Source organism: Eschrichtius robustus, chromosome 2 (genome assembly GCF_028021215.1).
Source record: "Eschrichtius robustus isolate mEscRob2 chromosome 2, mEscRob2.pri, whole genome shotgun sequence".
Classification (NCBI taxonomy): Eukaryota; Metazoa; Chordata; class Mammalia; order Artiodactyla; family Eschrichtiidae; genus Eschrichtius; species Eschrichtius robustus.
In genome coordinates this window covers 101,792,209-101,809,731 of record NC_090825.1, presented here as the reverse complement: position 1 = coordinate 101,809,731, position 17,523 = coordinate 101,792,209, and the positions used below count along the sequence as shown (strand labels likewise).

General features: G+C 42.6%; 1 protein-coding gene across 1 annotated transcript in view; it reads right to left on the bottom strand.

The window, feature by feature from the left end:
• PRDM6 (PR/SET domain 6) overlaps positions 1–17,523 on the bottom strand; it is a 98,032-nt gene that overhangs the window by 77,935 nt on the left and 2,574 nt on the right. Inside the window, exon 2 of the mRNA XM_068534350.1 lies at positions 10,191–10,498. Coding sequence (XP_068390451.1) covers positions 10,191–10,498 — 308 coding nt within the window. The remainder of the gene's footprint in view (positions 1–10,190; positions 10,499–17,523) is intronic.

Here is a 17,523-nt window from a genome sequence, read left to right as displayed (position 1 = left end):
ATATGCAAGTCCACTACAGAGTTAAAAATTATTATTAAAACCCCAATTGAAAAAGGGAAAATCTCTTTTGTTAAACAAGCATCATAAATATTGTCACTCTAATGTGTGTAATAGTACAATATGGCTCTCTTTTACATATGGAGAAATAAGAGGTACAAAGAAATTAAGTAGTTTCCCCCAAGTCTCACACACAGCTACATAAATCAAGGAGTCTTCTTACTTAGAAAAGCATTTCAAAGAGATTTGATTCTTTTTTGTTAATACCTTGATGTATTAAAAGAAACACAAAAATTTTTTCCTTCCTCCCTGAGGACTATGAAAATCTCCCTATAGATCTCAGAAAGGCTCTGGTCTTATTAAAGATGTGCTATAAAACATGAAAATATCAGTAGAAATGCTTCTATAGTATCAGTAGGGTCTGCAGACTGTTAATGAAATTTCCCACCAGGAAAGATACAGAGAGCGGAGGGTGGGACTAGACACAAAATCAAAATCTATTCATGGGTGAGCCAAATTTAACCATCTGCAGGAGATCCTATGAAAACAGTGTCATTAGTTGCTGCTTTTAAAATGTGTTTTGCAGTATCAAGGAGATAGCACAAGTATCTTTTAGCAAAACTGTGATTCAATGTATATACAATGCGTATACAAACAAAGGTATATTACATTACATAGTCATCTCTCAAAAGACCATTATAAAAATTGTCAATAATGGTTACCACTGGTTTATACTTTCATATAGTTTAAATTTCTTATGTTAAGAATTATTTTTAATAGAAAAGTTCATTTCTACCATTTTAAAGTTTAGCAATTAGATTTTCTACTTTGTAGATTATCCAGGTCACATTTTAAATTGTAATTAATTGCAATAAATTGAAATTAAGTGTTTTCCTCAGTAGACCAATATTTTTCAGGACTCTCTCTCCCAGGAACTATTTGTGCATTTTGTATATCAAAAATAAATTTTAATATTAGTGTGGGACAAACACAACAGGTTCTAAAAACATTATATTCTAACCTAGAATTTATTTACGGGTTATCTACCATTTTGGAGTTTGCAAGGATATCTAGGAATTTAGTACTGTTGCTTTTGCGATAAACATTAATATTCCCAAGTGTGCTAACAACACTTGAGGCCCTGGTTTTTTACAAGATACTGAAAACATGACTTGATTACATTTAATTTGATTCCAATTATAAAAAGCACTTAAGAACTTTCTACTGAATTAGATTACACCGAATGTTTCTACAGACACTTCATTATCTGAGGCAGGTTTAATTTAAAATGATCACAGAGAGTGAAAAACACTGTTCATTTTAATAAAATGGGCTTAATCCCATATCATTATTTCACAATGGCATGCTGTAGGTGTTGGTTTATTAAATAAATTTACAAGGGGACTGGCAAAAACACCTATAAAACTGCGTGCTTCGTTCAGAGTTCCCCCGAGACAGATCTAGTCACACGGCTTTTAAGTCTTAACAGAAACCAGAATACTGTGTAAAAAAAAATTTAAATAAAAATGAAGAGATCATATCAAGACACTGAACTGAAACACTGCCTTTTTTACTCAATTTTTAAGTAGTGAATTTTACAACTAATCAAAAATGAAAATGAACTTCTGACTTACAGTATTAAATAACAGTAGCCAAATAAGTGCAAAGTGCCCCCAAGCCACAGGACTTCCCAAAAAATATATATTCAATTTAAAACAAAGAACTACCTTGAGATCAAATTATTACATATTCAAATCAGGACAAACTGAAAATTTTTTGCCTTCCCAACAGTGTTAAACAATTTTCTAAAGTGTTATTGTTTTACAAGCCCCAGTTTGTGTTAGAGTTCCAAAAGGGGAAAATTATGATTAAAAACAAAATGATGATTGAAAACAAATGTCTAAAGTTAGTTATTCTGTACTAAGCATAAACTGCACGGCCAGCTTTCATTGGACAGAGCTCTGCAGACACATTTGGCATGCCCATCTCTGATATTTCAGAAATAAAGACAACTTTGTGGTTTGTGGTTAATGATTAAACACCAAGTGAACTTGTGTGCATTCTTATCTAGGAAAATCTGCAGCATTTTGAGCATTTCACACTTGTAACAATGTCTTTATTAGGCTTTCCAGAATTAATTGACCTAAAATCCAGTGACTCTCTGATATATCTATTGGGTAATTAGAACTCTAAGGACCAACAAATAAAACACATTATTGACTTTTAGATCTTCAATCAAACAAATATTTACAGATGCAATTTGCAAAAATTATTTCCTTTTAAGTTGGAAACATCTCAAAATCTGTGCTACTGATCTGAAGCATATCGGGATCATCAATATCCTCCCCACAAAGTATGATTAAAATATAAAAACAGTGCTCCAACCTTTTTTTTTTTCCTTAACATTTTTATTGGAGTATAATTGCTTTACAATGGTGTGTTAGTTTCTGCTTTATAATAAAGTGAATCAGTTATACATATACATATATCCCCATATCTCTTCCCTCTTGCATCTCCCTCCCTCCCACCCTTCTAGGTGGTCACAAAGCAGTGAGCTGATCTCCCTGTGCTATGCGGCTGCTTCCCACTAGCTATCTCTTTTACATTTGGTAGTGTATATATGTCCATATATACACTACCACTCTCTCTTTGTCCCCACTTACCCTTCCCCCTCCCCGTGTCCTCAAGTCCATTCTCTAGTAGGTCTGCGTCTTTATTCCCGTCTTGCCCCTAGGTTCTTCATGACCTTTTTTTTTTTTTTTTTTTAGATTCCACATATATATGTTTGCATACGGTATTTGTTTTTCTCTTTCTGACTTACTTCACTCTGTATGACAGACTCTATGTCCATCCACCTCACTACAAATAACTCAATTTTGTTTCTTTTTATGGCTGAGTAATATTCCATTGTATATATGTGCCACATCTTCTTTATCCATTCATCTGTCGATGGACACTTAGGTTGCTTCCATGTCCTGGCTATTGTAAATAGAATGCTACAACCTTTAAGAGCAACCCACACCTACCCTCACAGCCTAGGTGAGTCTCCTCTGAAGACAAATGAAACTTCATAATTATAAGCTTCTTTGAAATCAGTCTGCCTGACCTTGAGACCAAGAACAGAAGGGGGGTGAGGAATACTGACCTGGTTTAGTGACCAGTAGCTACAGATATCAGAATGTGCTTGTTGTCAATGATCGTTGCTGAAATCTGCCTGTACCACACTGGAACAATCAATTTTGTAAATGACTGCAATAATCAAGGAAATTGCCTAATTTATAAATCCTTGCATACAGCATTTTAATGGATTCTTCCATTTTAATGCTGATGCCTTCAGAGTTAAATGAATTGTTGTCCAGGCTGTCATTACACAAAATGATAAAAACATTTGTCTGGTGGGGAAACCACATTTCATGGATATTCAGACCCTCAACCCATAATCACTCATTAGTGACTTCCATGAAAGTTTCACCCTGCTGAGCCCCAGGAAGAGCAAAAGAACAGGCTTATCTGTCTCTCTGCCTTGGTAGAAAGCCCTGTTACAGTTTTGCAATTTAAACAAATTACCTTTCACTGAACTGTAACGCACTGGATGTGTCTCCCAGTTCCGACAGCCCCATATTTTAATAGCTTTTTTCTCTCTCTCTCCTTTCTAATGCTAGGGGCATTTTTTACCACCCAACTCAGAATCAGCAGGCTCTGCCGCTCTGAACTCCCAGATCGTGAAGCATATCGACACGATGATGCTGGATGCACCGCAGCTAATGGGTGGCATCCCAACCCTTACAGGTAAATTTACAGACTCCACCTGGAAACCCAGACTGCACACTTAGCTCTTTCCCTAAGCCCACCACACAGAGATTGCTCTTCTCAGTTAAACCTTGGCCAATTGATTCCAGCCAATAGTGTGCTGTCAGTACTTTACTTACTGCTCAATCTCACTAACCTGACATTTATGGTGCACTGATTGGCCTCTGTCAGTGGTGCTGGTTGTAAATTCACTTTGAAAAGCTTTGTGTTAACAGCCTTCAACCAGGCTCCAAGAAGAGTACGAACAGGCAGCCTGACAATTGCTCGACCTCCTGCCCTTATTACAGTGAGTAAATCAGGGTTTGAGCCATTAGGCTGGAGCCTGGGGCCTACACAAAAAGGACTGACATGACGAAAGGTCAACCTCTGTCACACATGTGTAACAATTTGGATAATGGAATTCTGTAACTTATCTGAGCGAGGTGGCAAATGCTTACAAGGAAAAGTATACACTGTTCTGGCTGCTCTGGCTTTTATGCTAAGTAGTTATACGGGAGTCTGTATTTCTTGTGTAAATACACAAGGAATGTCTGAACTCATGAAATTGTGGAGTATATATGACTCTAAAAAAGAAAAAGAAAAAAGGAGAGCAAGGCAGTCTCATAGTGGTCCCACGCACAGCACTTTTTAGAAAAGCCAAACACCAACGTATCACATCCACCCTCTGAGAAAAGAGGATTTTGATACTGTGGACATGATTCCTCAGCTGAGTAATGGGCGGTTTTCCATATTCAACCAAAAATGTTTAAAACTCATAATATTATACGACAACTACAAGTGGTTTCTGGGTAACACAGTAGATTTCCTTGAATAATTAAAACTGCCTTAATTGGCACAGTGAAATTAAAAGGCTCCCCTGCAGGTTTCTCTGACCCAGTGTTACCAAAATCACATTTTCATCAGATCACTTGCTGCCACGCAGTGACTGGGGACGGCAGATTTCATCTGTCCAGTAACCTCTGCAATTCTGATTTTAATTTCCATACCCTATTTTTAAGGCAGTGTGGAAAAAGGAAAAAAATTATACAATGTAAGAAAATATGCAGTTATGGACCAAGAAATACTTGTGAATTACTTTCTTCACATGGACAAAATGCTATCAAAAGAAGCAATCTGTAAACAATAGATAAACTGAACTGACCAATGAGAAAAATAGTCCTGCAGATACAGAACACATCATTCTTTATAAAGTATTTGCAACTAAAATACTGTAGTGTCACATGCATATTTGGATTAAACTTCACTAACGAGAATTTCCAAATGGCTGTTATAATTTTTTTTAAAGCAGAGTCATTTTTGGACTTAGAAAACCAAGGGTGGCATTTGGTACATAAACCAAGAGGACCAGGACTTTAAATAGACCTTTTCAAAGCCAACTTTAAGTACTAAGTTTTGACTTTTAACACAGTTCTGGAAACCATTTCAAGAGGCGGCAGATGGTTTTACAGTTTATGTAAAACTACAAAATGCTCACACTCGATCAAGTGGGCACCACTATAAAAGATATCTTCAAATCAAATGAGGCAAAGCCAAAGAGATGCACCAGCTGTTACTCTGCATAATTAAAAACATAATAGTAACATGACTATGGTTTATTTTGAAGGAGACATTATTTGGATTTCATGGAGTCGATATATTCAAAACTAAAATGACAAGCACTCTGCTATATTAAATGATAAATTGCTAAGAAACACAATTTTTACTTCAATATAGCTGCGACAGCCACATAATTCTGTCCCCTGGCGTTTTGGTGAACAAGGCCAAAATGAGCCCAGGTCTATAAAGCAAAATATGGAGTATACAGTTACAGCACTATCACTGGAACAATTTTTAAGTGATTTTAATTGAATTTAAAAATGATTTTTATTGAATTTAAAATTATTATTTTCAAGTGATTTTTTTCAACATCTAAATATATACAAATGGGTACAGTACTATAGATGGAGTTGGGTCACTTATGGAAACATACAGAATACACTTAAAATACGAAATCAATTCATTTCCTTCTAGCACCAATTACCTGTGATGGCTTTGAAATATAAACATTTAGCAGCATGTAATATATTTTTAAAATTGGTTTTCATTAATGTCTTTTGACCTAAGCTAAATAGTAATGATGAAAAATAGACCATTTGCTTCAAAGTAAAACTCTTATTAAATCTAAAATATTATGGCACAAAATCAAACCACAAAAAGGACCACATTATGTTATACCCCTTGATTTTCTGAAGAAAAATAATGAAGCTTTCTACGTAGTGCAATTGAAAATGAGACACTCAAATTTTACTCAGGCAAAGAGAAATTCTGTAAAATTAGTACCTTGACTGTAATCCTAACAAGTTACTGCATTATTTCAATTAACAGAAGAACTTTTCTAGGGTGAAAATAAGTGCAATTTATTTTGTCAATGTTGGTAAAATTTCTTGTCAAATCAGACTTTGAGTTGAAAGGTTTGAGTAATTCTAGGCTATCTTAAACTGTAACTTAATTTTAAATTTCCGTATTTTCTTCCAGTAGAATTTAAAGTATACACCGTGTACATTCCTCAGGTCCAGTCGTATTAAATTCTGATGTTAAGCAGAAAGGGGAAACCATGTACGACTAGATTAATTTATCTCAAGGGAAAAGGGGCACATTAATAATTGAGATAATGTTTTCATAAATGTTGGAATCAAATGTGCCTTTTCACTTCTTTATTAGAAAACACATTAGGACAAAATTATCTCACTCTCATCAATAAGACCTAATTGCTGAGAAAGACTATGTTTTCTTTGCAAAACATTCAGAAAGATCTTTCCCGTTATGGCCAAATAGCTAGAAATATATCATGCATTCAAGTCTTGCTGGAATACAGGTATTTAAGCAAGGCAAGTGATTGCTTAATCCATCCTGTAATATTTCTGTTTTAAAGTATCTGAACTTATTATTTTTTTGTAAAACACATTAGAATTCTGATTCTAAAAGAAATTGGCCCAAAAAAGGACTAATAATTTGGCTTTTAGCTTGTTAACCTCCTTAAACTACAAATACCCAAAAGAGTCAAAACATAATGAAGGTAGTGGAATGATATTTAACTTTCTTTAAATTGTATTTTTATGAACCAGGATTTTACATAAAGAAAATATTAACTAAAAGATGATAGCACACTTACAAACCAATCAAACAAGCTCTCCGTAAATGATATATGTTAAATATTTAAAAATCATTTTTCTACAAAAAAAAAAAGAGCTTTTAATGATTCAACAAAAGGAGTAACTAAAGTGAATCTGATTGTTTCTGTAATAAGCCTTCATGTGTATAATAAAGTACAACCTTACTAAAAACAATGAACTGTAAACTGAAACAAAAATCCATCATCTACTTGGAAACAGTGACGGGATTAGCAATCCATTTATTGTACTGAAATAAAGATAAGTAACCTTGGTAAGATCCATCAGGACCTGAGTATTGAACTCTAAATATAAAGACATTTCTTCACCTGCAAGTGACTTGAAATAAAATGTGAGAAAGAGAAACAATTCCAGTTGACTTTTTAAATGAAATAGTCATGATCGATTGCTTTTAATTTTTTCAAGATCTGCTTTATGTCGATCTGATAGTCTGGAAGATATCTTTAAAAGTATGTTTTCAAAATGGATAATTATTACATGAGTCATTAAACAATTATTGCCAAAAGTTTCCTATAGACCTACAGTGTATTCCAATTACTGATTCTTTCTAATATAATAATTAAAAATTTTTCACAATAAAATTTAGATTTGAAAGGAAAGACTAAAATCTGAGGAACAATCCAACATTTAGAATTTTCCGTTATAAATGTAACAATTCAAATAGTCACATTTTATAAAAATAATAAATCATAATGCTTAAAAATTAAAAATAAACTTACACTTCACATCTTAAAAATAATTATACTAGTAAAACTCTGAAACCTATTAAATAAGTATTTTATCTTACACATGGACATTGGCACTAAGTTACCTGACCCTGGCTGGTCACATTTATATGATCTCCCAGGAGTCTGAAACATATTACATGGCCTCAGTTTTAATATCCCTTCAATCCCCTAAATGCATGTTATTGTAACTATTCTTACATATGATAAAAATAAATAGATTATGTCCTTTTTAGAAGCAGATCATTCAAGCATAAACTCAGCAAGTCTTTTTTTGTAACACAGAACCAAGTCTATGTACCACCCCCCAACACACTCAACCCACATACCCTAAACAGCAGGTAAAACTCACTTTATATCCACCAAAGTATCATCAACAACAACAAACTAATTAAATTCCCCAGTCTCTTTGCTACAACAGAATTTTAACTTCATCAAGTACAAGTAAAGGTGCAGAAAAAAGGCTCCATAGTTTTCAGTATTGATATACAGCATCATATTCTATCTGTATAGTGGTCTCCTGCCAACATCCCAATCATTCAAAGCCTTTTAGGAAAACAAAAACCAACAACTACAATAAGCTATGGGATTTTTTTCATATTTATGGCTTTGTCCCCTGGCACTCTAAAAATAGACAGGCACTAAACCCAAGGCATCAGAGGGCAATGTAATAGTGCTCAGTTTTAACATTTTCAGATAGAACAAATCTGTACCACTAAGCAATTGCTTTACGATTTCCTCAGAAAAGTATTGGCAGATCTTTAACTGTATGGTATAGAGTTCCTAATATCACTGGAACACGAAAAGTGACTGGAATTGTTTTATAAACTTGAAACCACAGTGGAGGTAACAACTAATTAGTCAAAAACAAAAACCAACTAGAAAATATTTCAAAACCAGATGCTTTATTTCCCACATGTCAGTTTTTCCTATCCAAAAGCTCTGAAGTCTAACTTGACTCAATGTATTGACCATTTTCTCCTGGCCCATTTCCCTATATAAAATTTCTGTTTAAAAAAAAAAAGCACTATTTGGCAACATAAATATGCCTCTTTTTTTCCTCACTCAAGAATTCTATTCTGAAAGATTAAAAATGTATAATTGTTTTCCAGTAATAATTTCACAATAGTTTGGGTGTGAAATGGAACCTGGGAGCCTGGGCACAGTGCAGTGCACCAGTGTATAACTGTAGGTTACACAGCCCATTGGCCACCATGTGGTTATCTTGGGCTGCTTGGCTATGAGCTCATAAATTTAGTTCCTCCCCTTTAATCAAAGGCAGCTCTGCAGACACAGGCCTTAGTACCCCACTGCCAATAGTCATACAAGCGTTCTGGAGACCAAGTCATAGTGCTGGCCAGAGTGGGTGCTCAGCAAAAATCTGAGTGGATTATTGAATCGCATGAGTTTAGTTAGTGACTATAAGGCAACTTGCAGTGGAAAATGATCATCTTGCAGGCTACTGAGCCAAGAGTGGGGGGCAAGCTGTTGCAGAAATGAGCCATTAATGGAGCCTTAAGGTCCATGCCAACTTGGCCCCTGGCATTTAAAAAAGTTTGTCTTCTGGCAAATCCCACTCCATTATATTGCCTGGCCTCAGTCAGATGTACATATTGCTTAAGAGTAAGACTTCTGGCACCTTATTTTCATAAATAACTCTCCATGGTGGGAGTATCTAAAACTGGTGTGGGGAAAACCTACATTAAGGGTCTGTCTCTTCCAGAATGGACCTCAATAATCAACCATGAAGCTTTGAGACAAATCTCAGGTTAATAGTTTTCAAATACGTTGCTGACTTTTAAGTAATAGCATCAGGTAAGATTGTACCATTGAAGTACTATCAATTGGGTTACACCAAACTGCTCAGAGTTTTCCTGCAGTACCTTGTTGAAGACTGAATAACTGTACTTTGTCAGAAAAAGCATAATTTGTGGTATCTGATTCACAGTATGATTTTGCTTTACTTTGGGCACTGTGAAAGTTGTGAAAGATGTTACAGTCTCTCACATTCAGCGTTTATCAAATTGTTTTTATCTGAGAAAATGAACCTGACTCTCCTTCCTCCTGTTGATGCTTATGTTCTTTCTTGCCCAGTGGGCAAAAACAAAAACAACATGTTGGAAGAGCTTAAAATAGGGCACAAAATTCACCTAGCTCACATCCCAATGCCCAATCTCCTCTGTTCTATCTCCTCAGGTGTTTTCTCTTTTTCTCAAGACCAAGGGAGACAACAGTCAAATCTATCACAGCTAGAATGGAAGCTTGTTATGGTGATTCCATCTTCAGAAACCTGTAAGCCCTGTCTTCCTGGCTGGGTTGCTGTAGTGCGGGGCCTGGCTCTGCACCTCTTCACTGCAGGTGCTGCAAATACCAGGCATTTGCGTGACCAGAGAAATCGAGCCTCCACTACCCTCTGGGGAACAAGGGGGGCTCTCTGCCGGCCAAACCTCCGGCTGGGTGGCAAGGTTCTCGGTGGCGGCCGACTTACCTCCCAGAGATGCTGCGTGCTCCTCACGGCGCCGGCCTGCACCTTCTCCGGGGGCAGGAGCACGCCCTGGAAGGGCCCAATCCAGGTGCCCTGCTGGATCCTCTGCGCCGCGCAGATGCCGTAGGCCAGGCCGGGCACGGTGCTGGTGCACAGACACACCTCCCGTGGCAGGTCCCGAAGCCACTCGGGCAGCTCCGGAGGGGGCGCGGCGGCCGCGGCGCTGCTGGTACCCACGAGCCGGCGCAGCGAGTGCAGCGGCCCGTGCATGGGGCACTCGCCGTTGCGGTTGTCCGCGCACATGTCGCAACCTGCCAGAGACACGCGAGAGGGAGGGAGGAAAGGGAGAGGGTTAACCCCGGGTAAACCCCGCGCCAACAGCATCCCCGCCCGGGTGAGCCACCTGCGAGGGAGGTGACGCCGGAGGGCGCCGAGGCCACTGGGAGCAGGGGGAGAGGTGACCCGACGCGCTCCCTTGGAATTCGTCGCACCCAAATCCACCTGGCACAGGGTCGAGGCCCCGGGCGCCTCCAAAAGCCTCCCTAGTTGGGTGCGGACGGCGTTGTCGTCTCCAAGGAACCGATGGCTCTCGGCTTTCCTCCCCGGCCTCTGCCCCTTTCTCTCCCTCTTCCCTTCTGCCTCTAGCTCCCTCCGACCCTCTCCCCTGTTCCCTCGGGTTCTCTCTCTCAGCGGTGTTTCAAAGTGTATTTATCGTTGTACCAAGAGAAAAGGCGGTCTCTCGACCAATCTGGTATCTCGGAGAGGTTCTACCTTGGTCGCCAGGGTATGTCTGGTTTTCCTTTCTTTACAGTTATAGAAGAGACTTTCAAGATCACCAGAGCAGGTGGGCGACCGGTCCGGCGCTGCACGCCACCCCCACTCCTCGACCCACGCTCCCCTCCCGCGAGAACGTCCACGCGAGTGGGCGGAGCCGGCCTTGGCCTCGCGGAGCCCCAGTTCTAGACCCCGGCCACAGAGGGCGCACTGGCGCTAGGGTCTCTCGAGCGCCCCGGCAGCGCCCGCTCCGGGCACTCCAGCCAGGTGGGGACGGGTAGGGAAAGGGGGGGGCTGTTCTGTCGGGTTTGGGGTGCCCTGTGCTTGCGTGCAAGCTCTTCCCGGAAGCCCGCCCCCCAAAAAACCAACAGCAAATTTAACGATCAAGATAATGGGTCTTTAATGATGAGGATAAAGGTTCAATGGAGAGGGCCCCAAATCCTGCCCAGACGGTTGAGCCCGAGGCTAAATGCGATTATTTTGCGTTATAAATTAAGTGAGAGCTGTAGTAAAGCCTACTCTCTCCTATGTTCCTCAGAGCAGCCGGCGCGCGAGGGGACCCCCACCCTCTTGGGCGGCCGGCCGTGGACCTCCAGTGTCCCTCGACTCAAACTGGGCAGGAACAGGTCAAGCAGCCGCGGGAAGCAGGCCTGCGGCGACCATGCTGTCGGATCGCAGCGCCCTCCGGGTTATTAATGGGCCTGGCGGAGCCGCCGTGTCTGCGCCCTGGCCTGGCGGACCTGCCTCTGGAAGGCGGCCTCGGCGCCCGCCGGCGAAACCGGCCTCCCTGGCCCAGCTTCCCTGGGGAGCCACGGCGCCCCTGCGCAACAGAGCCCTGTGGCACTGGGCCTGATATCGGGCGAGCCCCGACTGGCGGAGATGGCAAGAGCTGGGCACCAGCGGATGCGCCAGCGCTAGGCGGCGGGTCGCCCTCTGGGCACCTAGGCCCAGCCTTGGTCACAGCCAGTCCTGGTGCATCGCCCTGGGTGTGCCCTATCCGTGCTTGAACAATTGAAATGCCCAAAGAACTTGTGACAAGTGAGTCACTGAGGAACCTTCGAGGAACACCTAATCGCAACCCAGCATGGTGTGCGATCCCATTTTGCCATTCGCTTCACGGCGAACTGAAGGTTGACTAGGTGAGTATCCTATTTCATGGAAGAAGGGCTGCAGCCTACGGCGCCTTCCCCTCCAGCAGCTACTCCTCCACTTCCCCCAAAAGAGCCCAGGGAATGAGCGGACCTTTGACCTCAGCTTCTTGAGGGTGTCCCCAGGCCTCTCAAGTGAAAAGTAGCAACCTGTTTCTGCAGGTAGTGAAGTGGCCATGCCTCCTGGACCTCCATCACACAAAGGACCCCTCTTTCAGCAACACAAACTAATGTCAAAACTGTGCCAGGCTCTGCTTTTGACCCTAGAGCTAGATGGAGGGAGGTAGTCTCACCCTTACCCTAAGTCAACTCCTCCAGAATGCAGACACTTCACACACCCTCTCAAGCTTCTGATTGTGAAAACAAAAACTTTAAGATAAAGGGGGGATAGAAGGAAAAGACAATAAAAACTCACAATTACCAAGTGCCTACTATGTGCCAGACACCTACCTTCAACCAAACAACCACCATATTATCTAAATACCACATTCCCATTTTGCAGATGAGGCAACTGAGGCTTCATGAGCAATGTAACTTGACCAAGGACCAGAAACTAGAAAGTGGCTGAGAAGGATTCACAATCAAGTCTGCCTGACTCCAAAGCCTCCAAACCTAGAGATCTAAGATTAATGAAAACTAGGAGAATTTTATATCCAAACTCATAACTCAATCAATATAATTGAAATATTTCACTGAAGTCACTATTTTGGGGCTGCAAAACTGTTGTAGCATGATTGAATTAAAGAGATTTCTCTCTTTTTCCCACACTCTTGGGTTTGGGGAGGTTAACGTAAGAGGATGATTTGAAAAGTAAGTAGATAATGTCCATAATTTTGAATTTTAGTGCCTAACTTCAGAAATGGGCTTTCAGCACCTTAGCAAAAATAGCTTAAAACAAATGACAATAAGCAAAGGCAATATGCCCATAAAAATAAAAATAAATCACCCCAGGGAGTTAACAGACTTTCCCTTTCTGGTTGGCTCAGTGAAACAAAGGGTGAGAAGAAAGAGTATCTGGTATTTCCTCCCTAACAGTCCATACCAGAGATGCCGTCAACGTACAAGATCTCCACAACCTGTAACATCACACCCACTACATCAGCAATAAAATAAGGAGGAAAGGTGCCAACTCCGGCCACCACCCACACAGACAACAAGCACACTCCTGTTATTTGTTATGCATGATAGAGTATGGCTACTCCTTTCTCTAAGAAGTCCTCTAAAGTACTTCTTCAACTTATTAAATTTCATTTGTCTCCATGAAGTGCTGAAATACTTAATAGTAGCATTCTGCAGAGTGACAAGCTGAGGCTCTCCCAATATGTAGAAGAATACCTGCAGGGTAGGCAAGGCCAACCCACCATCATTTGTCCATCCAGTATAAGTTTTCTTCATTTATAAACCATTTCATGCTATTTCAAAATACTCTACCTGAAAGCCTACGTCAAAATACATGTTATATCCTAATGTTACTGTTCCTTAATACACAAAACTTCCGCCACTGAAAACATGTGGCTTCTGACATGTCTTGGAGTCCCAAAGGAGCTTGAGGATGACTAAAACAAGTAACTGATTAGCTGGGGTTGACAAATGTGGCCCAAGTGGACAAACATTCTAGCAGAGTGTTTTCTAGACAGCAAGCCACTAACACCTACATGAAAAGATTTGAGGAAAAAAGTGGGCTAGATGCCTAAACTACACATAAAAAATATATATGTATTATATATATGATACAGCATTCCAGGCCAAACAATACATAGTATGTCTATTTGTATTCATAAAGAATAGGCAAATAAATGTTCCTATTTTCTCTTAAAATCAGGGTAAGTTTTTTCACAACTTCATAATTATTATTCATAAAGCGTTGTCTGTATCTGTGAGAGATATTATATTCCCCAAGCAAGATACTTCAAAATGCCATTTTAGCATTAGGGAATGTAAGAGATCATGGTCTCTTCTCTCTCTTGAATAGATCTGTTAATACTCTTGTTTATGGGTCTCTAAGTAAGAGAAGGAGGTATCATTAAGTTATAGACTTGTTCACCCACTGGCTTCAGAAGGCCAGGCCAAGTGGAGTGAAGACCAGACTTTCACTCTTCCCTCCTTATCCTTCTGTATTGTTTGAATGTTTTTACAAGGGCACGTGCGACTTGTGTAATTGAAAATGGATCTATTTTAAGGTAAAAGGGGCAAAGCAAGCCAGAGTTCTCTGGTATCTCATTTCTCGTTCTAGGAAAGGTGAAATATAAAACGTCTCAGGGCTCTTTCGCCTTCTCGAGAGGTGGGCAGGAGCGCGTGGGCGCAGGCGGAGCGGGGACCCTCGGGACGCGCCTGCCGCGCTGGGCCTTCGCTCCCCAAAGCCTCTCCGCCGCTTTCGCCTGCCCTCACGTGTCCTCCGGGAAGGGAACCGAGGAGCAGCTGAAAAGCCTGTCTCCCCGCCTGGGCGGCGGTAACCGCCCGGCTATAAATTCTCAGCGACCGCCGCCGAGGTCGCGGCCCTCTGTCCCGCAGGCCGAGCCCGGTGGGGGCCGGCGCCCATCGATCGCCGCCCGGTGACGGCGACGCGGCCCCGGGAGTGCCGCCTGCTGGCAGCTCCGCGTGCTTCGTGGTGGGGGCACTGGGCCTTGGGGTCGCCGAGGGCGCCGGCCGACGGGGCCGAGGGCAGGCGGAGCGCTGTGGCTGGGAGTCTCTCGCGCCACAGTTCCACGTCCCCCTCCAGCCCGCACTCCCTGCTTAGCCCTCCCCGCGCCAAGCCACTGGCTGGCTGGGATGGCGGTGGACCGTGCACGGGGTGGGCGCCAGGCCCCCCAGCACTTAATCTGTATGTTGAAGGCCTTGCCCCTTTCCTGCCAGCGGGAGGGGTCTTCTAGGCTCCCGGGAGCGGGTCTAGGAGCAGATCCAGAGGCGAGGCAGGCCCGCTAGGGGAACCGATTGTGGTCTCGCCCCCCGCGGGGCGGCCCAGCTCCCAGGAACCTTCTGGGAGCCTCTCTCTAGGCGAGTTTAAGGCTTCCCTACGAATTGCCTACGCGCTGGGCTTTCCCTGCTCTGCCTGGCTGCCGGCTTGGCCCTGGGATCAAGAGGGAGAGACAAAAGGGGGAGGGAAAGAAAGAGGGAGGAAATGTGGGTTTTATTTGTCTCCTGATGACTGTATTAATAAATTAAATGGCAGCGCCAGTGTGTGAGGGTGAGAGAATATTGCGCCGAGATAAACCTCGCCGGCCCCTGCCCCTGCGAGGCCGCCATATACATTGCGGAGATGATGAATAGGAGACGCGAGAGGAGATCGAAGCGGGTCTGGGCTGGCTCCACTCTCTCCGACAAAACTATAGGGCAATTAATTGTGGCTTGTCCCCTCATCCTTCATCTTCTGGTGGCACATATCGATGGAGATTACTGCTGATGAACCGTTTTATCACCTTAAATAAACAGTCGCCACCTCTTCTAACCTCAATCTAATATATGGCTCTATGTTCAGTTTCAGGGCGCTAGATAACGAATGATGTAAAATAGCTAAATTATGTGTGTTACGGGATGGGGCTGGGCGTGCACACAAAAAGAGAGCAAAGAGAAGAAGAAAAAGAGGACAACACAAAAGCCCACACAGTGAGGCCGAGCCTCCCTCCCACCGGGGACCAGGTCTGAAATCTCAGTCGCTTGCTGGCCATTGACAGCGGGGAGTAGCGCAGCGAGTGTGCCTTGGCGTCAGGAGAATCCCACTGGTGGGTTACTGGGTTCGGGAGCTTCCCAAACAGGACCTGCGTTTTCCAACTGGGTGGGAAGAGATTAGGGAGGGTCAGAAAACACTCGCCCTCCTTTTCTCTCTTCCCCTGACCTCTCAACCAAACAAACCCCAGATTTCCTTCTCTCCCCAGTATCTCTCCTCAAACCCTTGGAAAGGATGGCGCTACCAACAGGGGAGCCTCGGGCCCAACTCCAACACCTGCGCACACGCCGGTGCTGTTCCCTGCGCAGCAGGCCTCCCCGAAATACGGAGGAGATAGAGACCTGCAGCTGGGGAAGTTGTGGACTGCCCCGACTCAGTTCTCCGCAGAGAGACCCAGGGCGGGATTAGTCCCCTGCTCTCTCCCAGGTACGAGGGAGGAATGTCTTAACCAAAAAAAAAAAAAAGGTATGAAAAGCTAACTGGCTCGGCCGGCTGTCTCCGAACAAACACAAACGTCCGGCGCCCCTCTTGGCCGCTGCTCAATACCTTCCAAGAGTAGTGACAGGGTCTCAAACAACGCACCAACTCCCGGAACCCGAGAAGAGGCCACCGCAACGGAGCCTGACGGAATCAATGGCTTCAGGCAAACCGGCAGCAAATGAGGCAAGTAATACAGGAGGAAGAAAGGTCCCCATCCCCCATTTACATTACACAAGCTCCACCTGACTTTAGAGATAAAGGAAGAGGCAACTAAGCATTGAGAGCCTCAGTGGAAAGCGTACTTCAATCATAGAATAACTTCATACACAGAGTTAGTTAGATATATACTGGAAGAGCTCACCCGGGCCAGCTTGTATAGTTTCTGCTGGTTTTAAATCTTTTTATGTGTGAAAGAGAGCTACAACACCCTTCACTTATGGCATTTGCCATAGATGGCAATAAAGTTTCAAGGTGAAGGTGACACTGATTCACAGGTGTTACTGGGTTGCTGATCTCAGGCAAAAAGTTACTCTTCTAAAAGGAGAAGTATGGAGGCCCCTTTCTTTGCCTTGTAAGAAAAAGAGAATACGACTCAATACGTTTTTAAATACAAAGTAATAAAACGAAGCAATGCTGAGTGGTCACTTCACAGAATTCTTTTAGAGGGAAAGGGCAATAGACTAAAAGGAAAACTAGGAAGATCTGTGACTGATAAATTAATAGGTGCTTCCCTTCTGCCCGCCTCTCACCCCACCCCCGGCCCACATACAACCTGGGAATGGGGAGAAGCTGTTATTCACCATCTTTCAAGTGATATATCAACTTTCCCTGCCAAGGGAAAAAAACAGTTTCGCACTGTTTGCATTTCTGAGTTGTTCTGATCCCCTAGTCAGATTAAACTCAATCGCTTCTCACTTCATCTTTGTAAAACACATCTCATGGTTTCAAATGAGTGCCTACTCTTGCCCAGAGAAGTTCCTGGAAGCATGGCAGACCTAGTCTCCCAGCATCACATGGAGAGCCACCTCAGCTTTCTATTTTCTTTCTCAGTTGCCCTTTAATTAGAGAGCAATGTGAAGTGTAACTCTAATGGGACAATCTGACTTCCCTTCTCTCCTGTCCTTGCCCCTGCACTTTGCACACTGAAGCAGTCCAGTCGACTCAAAAGGAGATATCAGAAGGTTAACACAATAGGAAGAATTTGAATAAATCATAATTCATTTCCTCCAGCCACGGAAAAAGGGTACCTAGACAATAAACTAGTTCAATA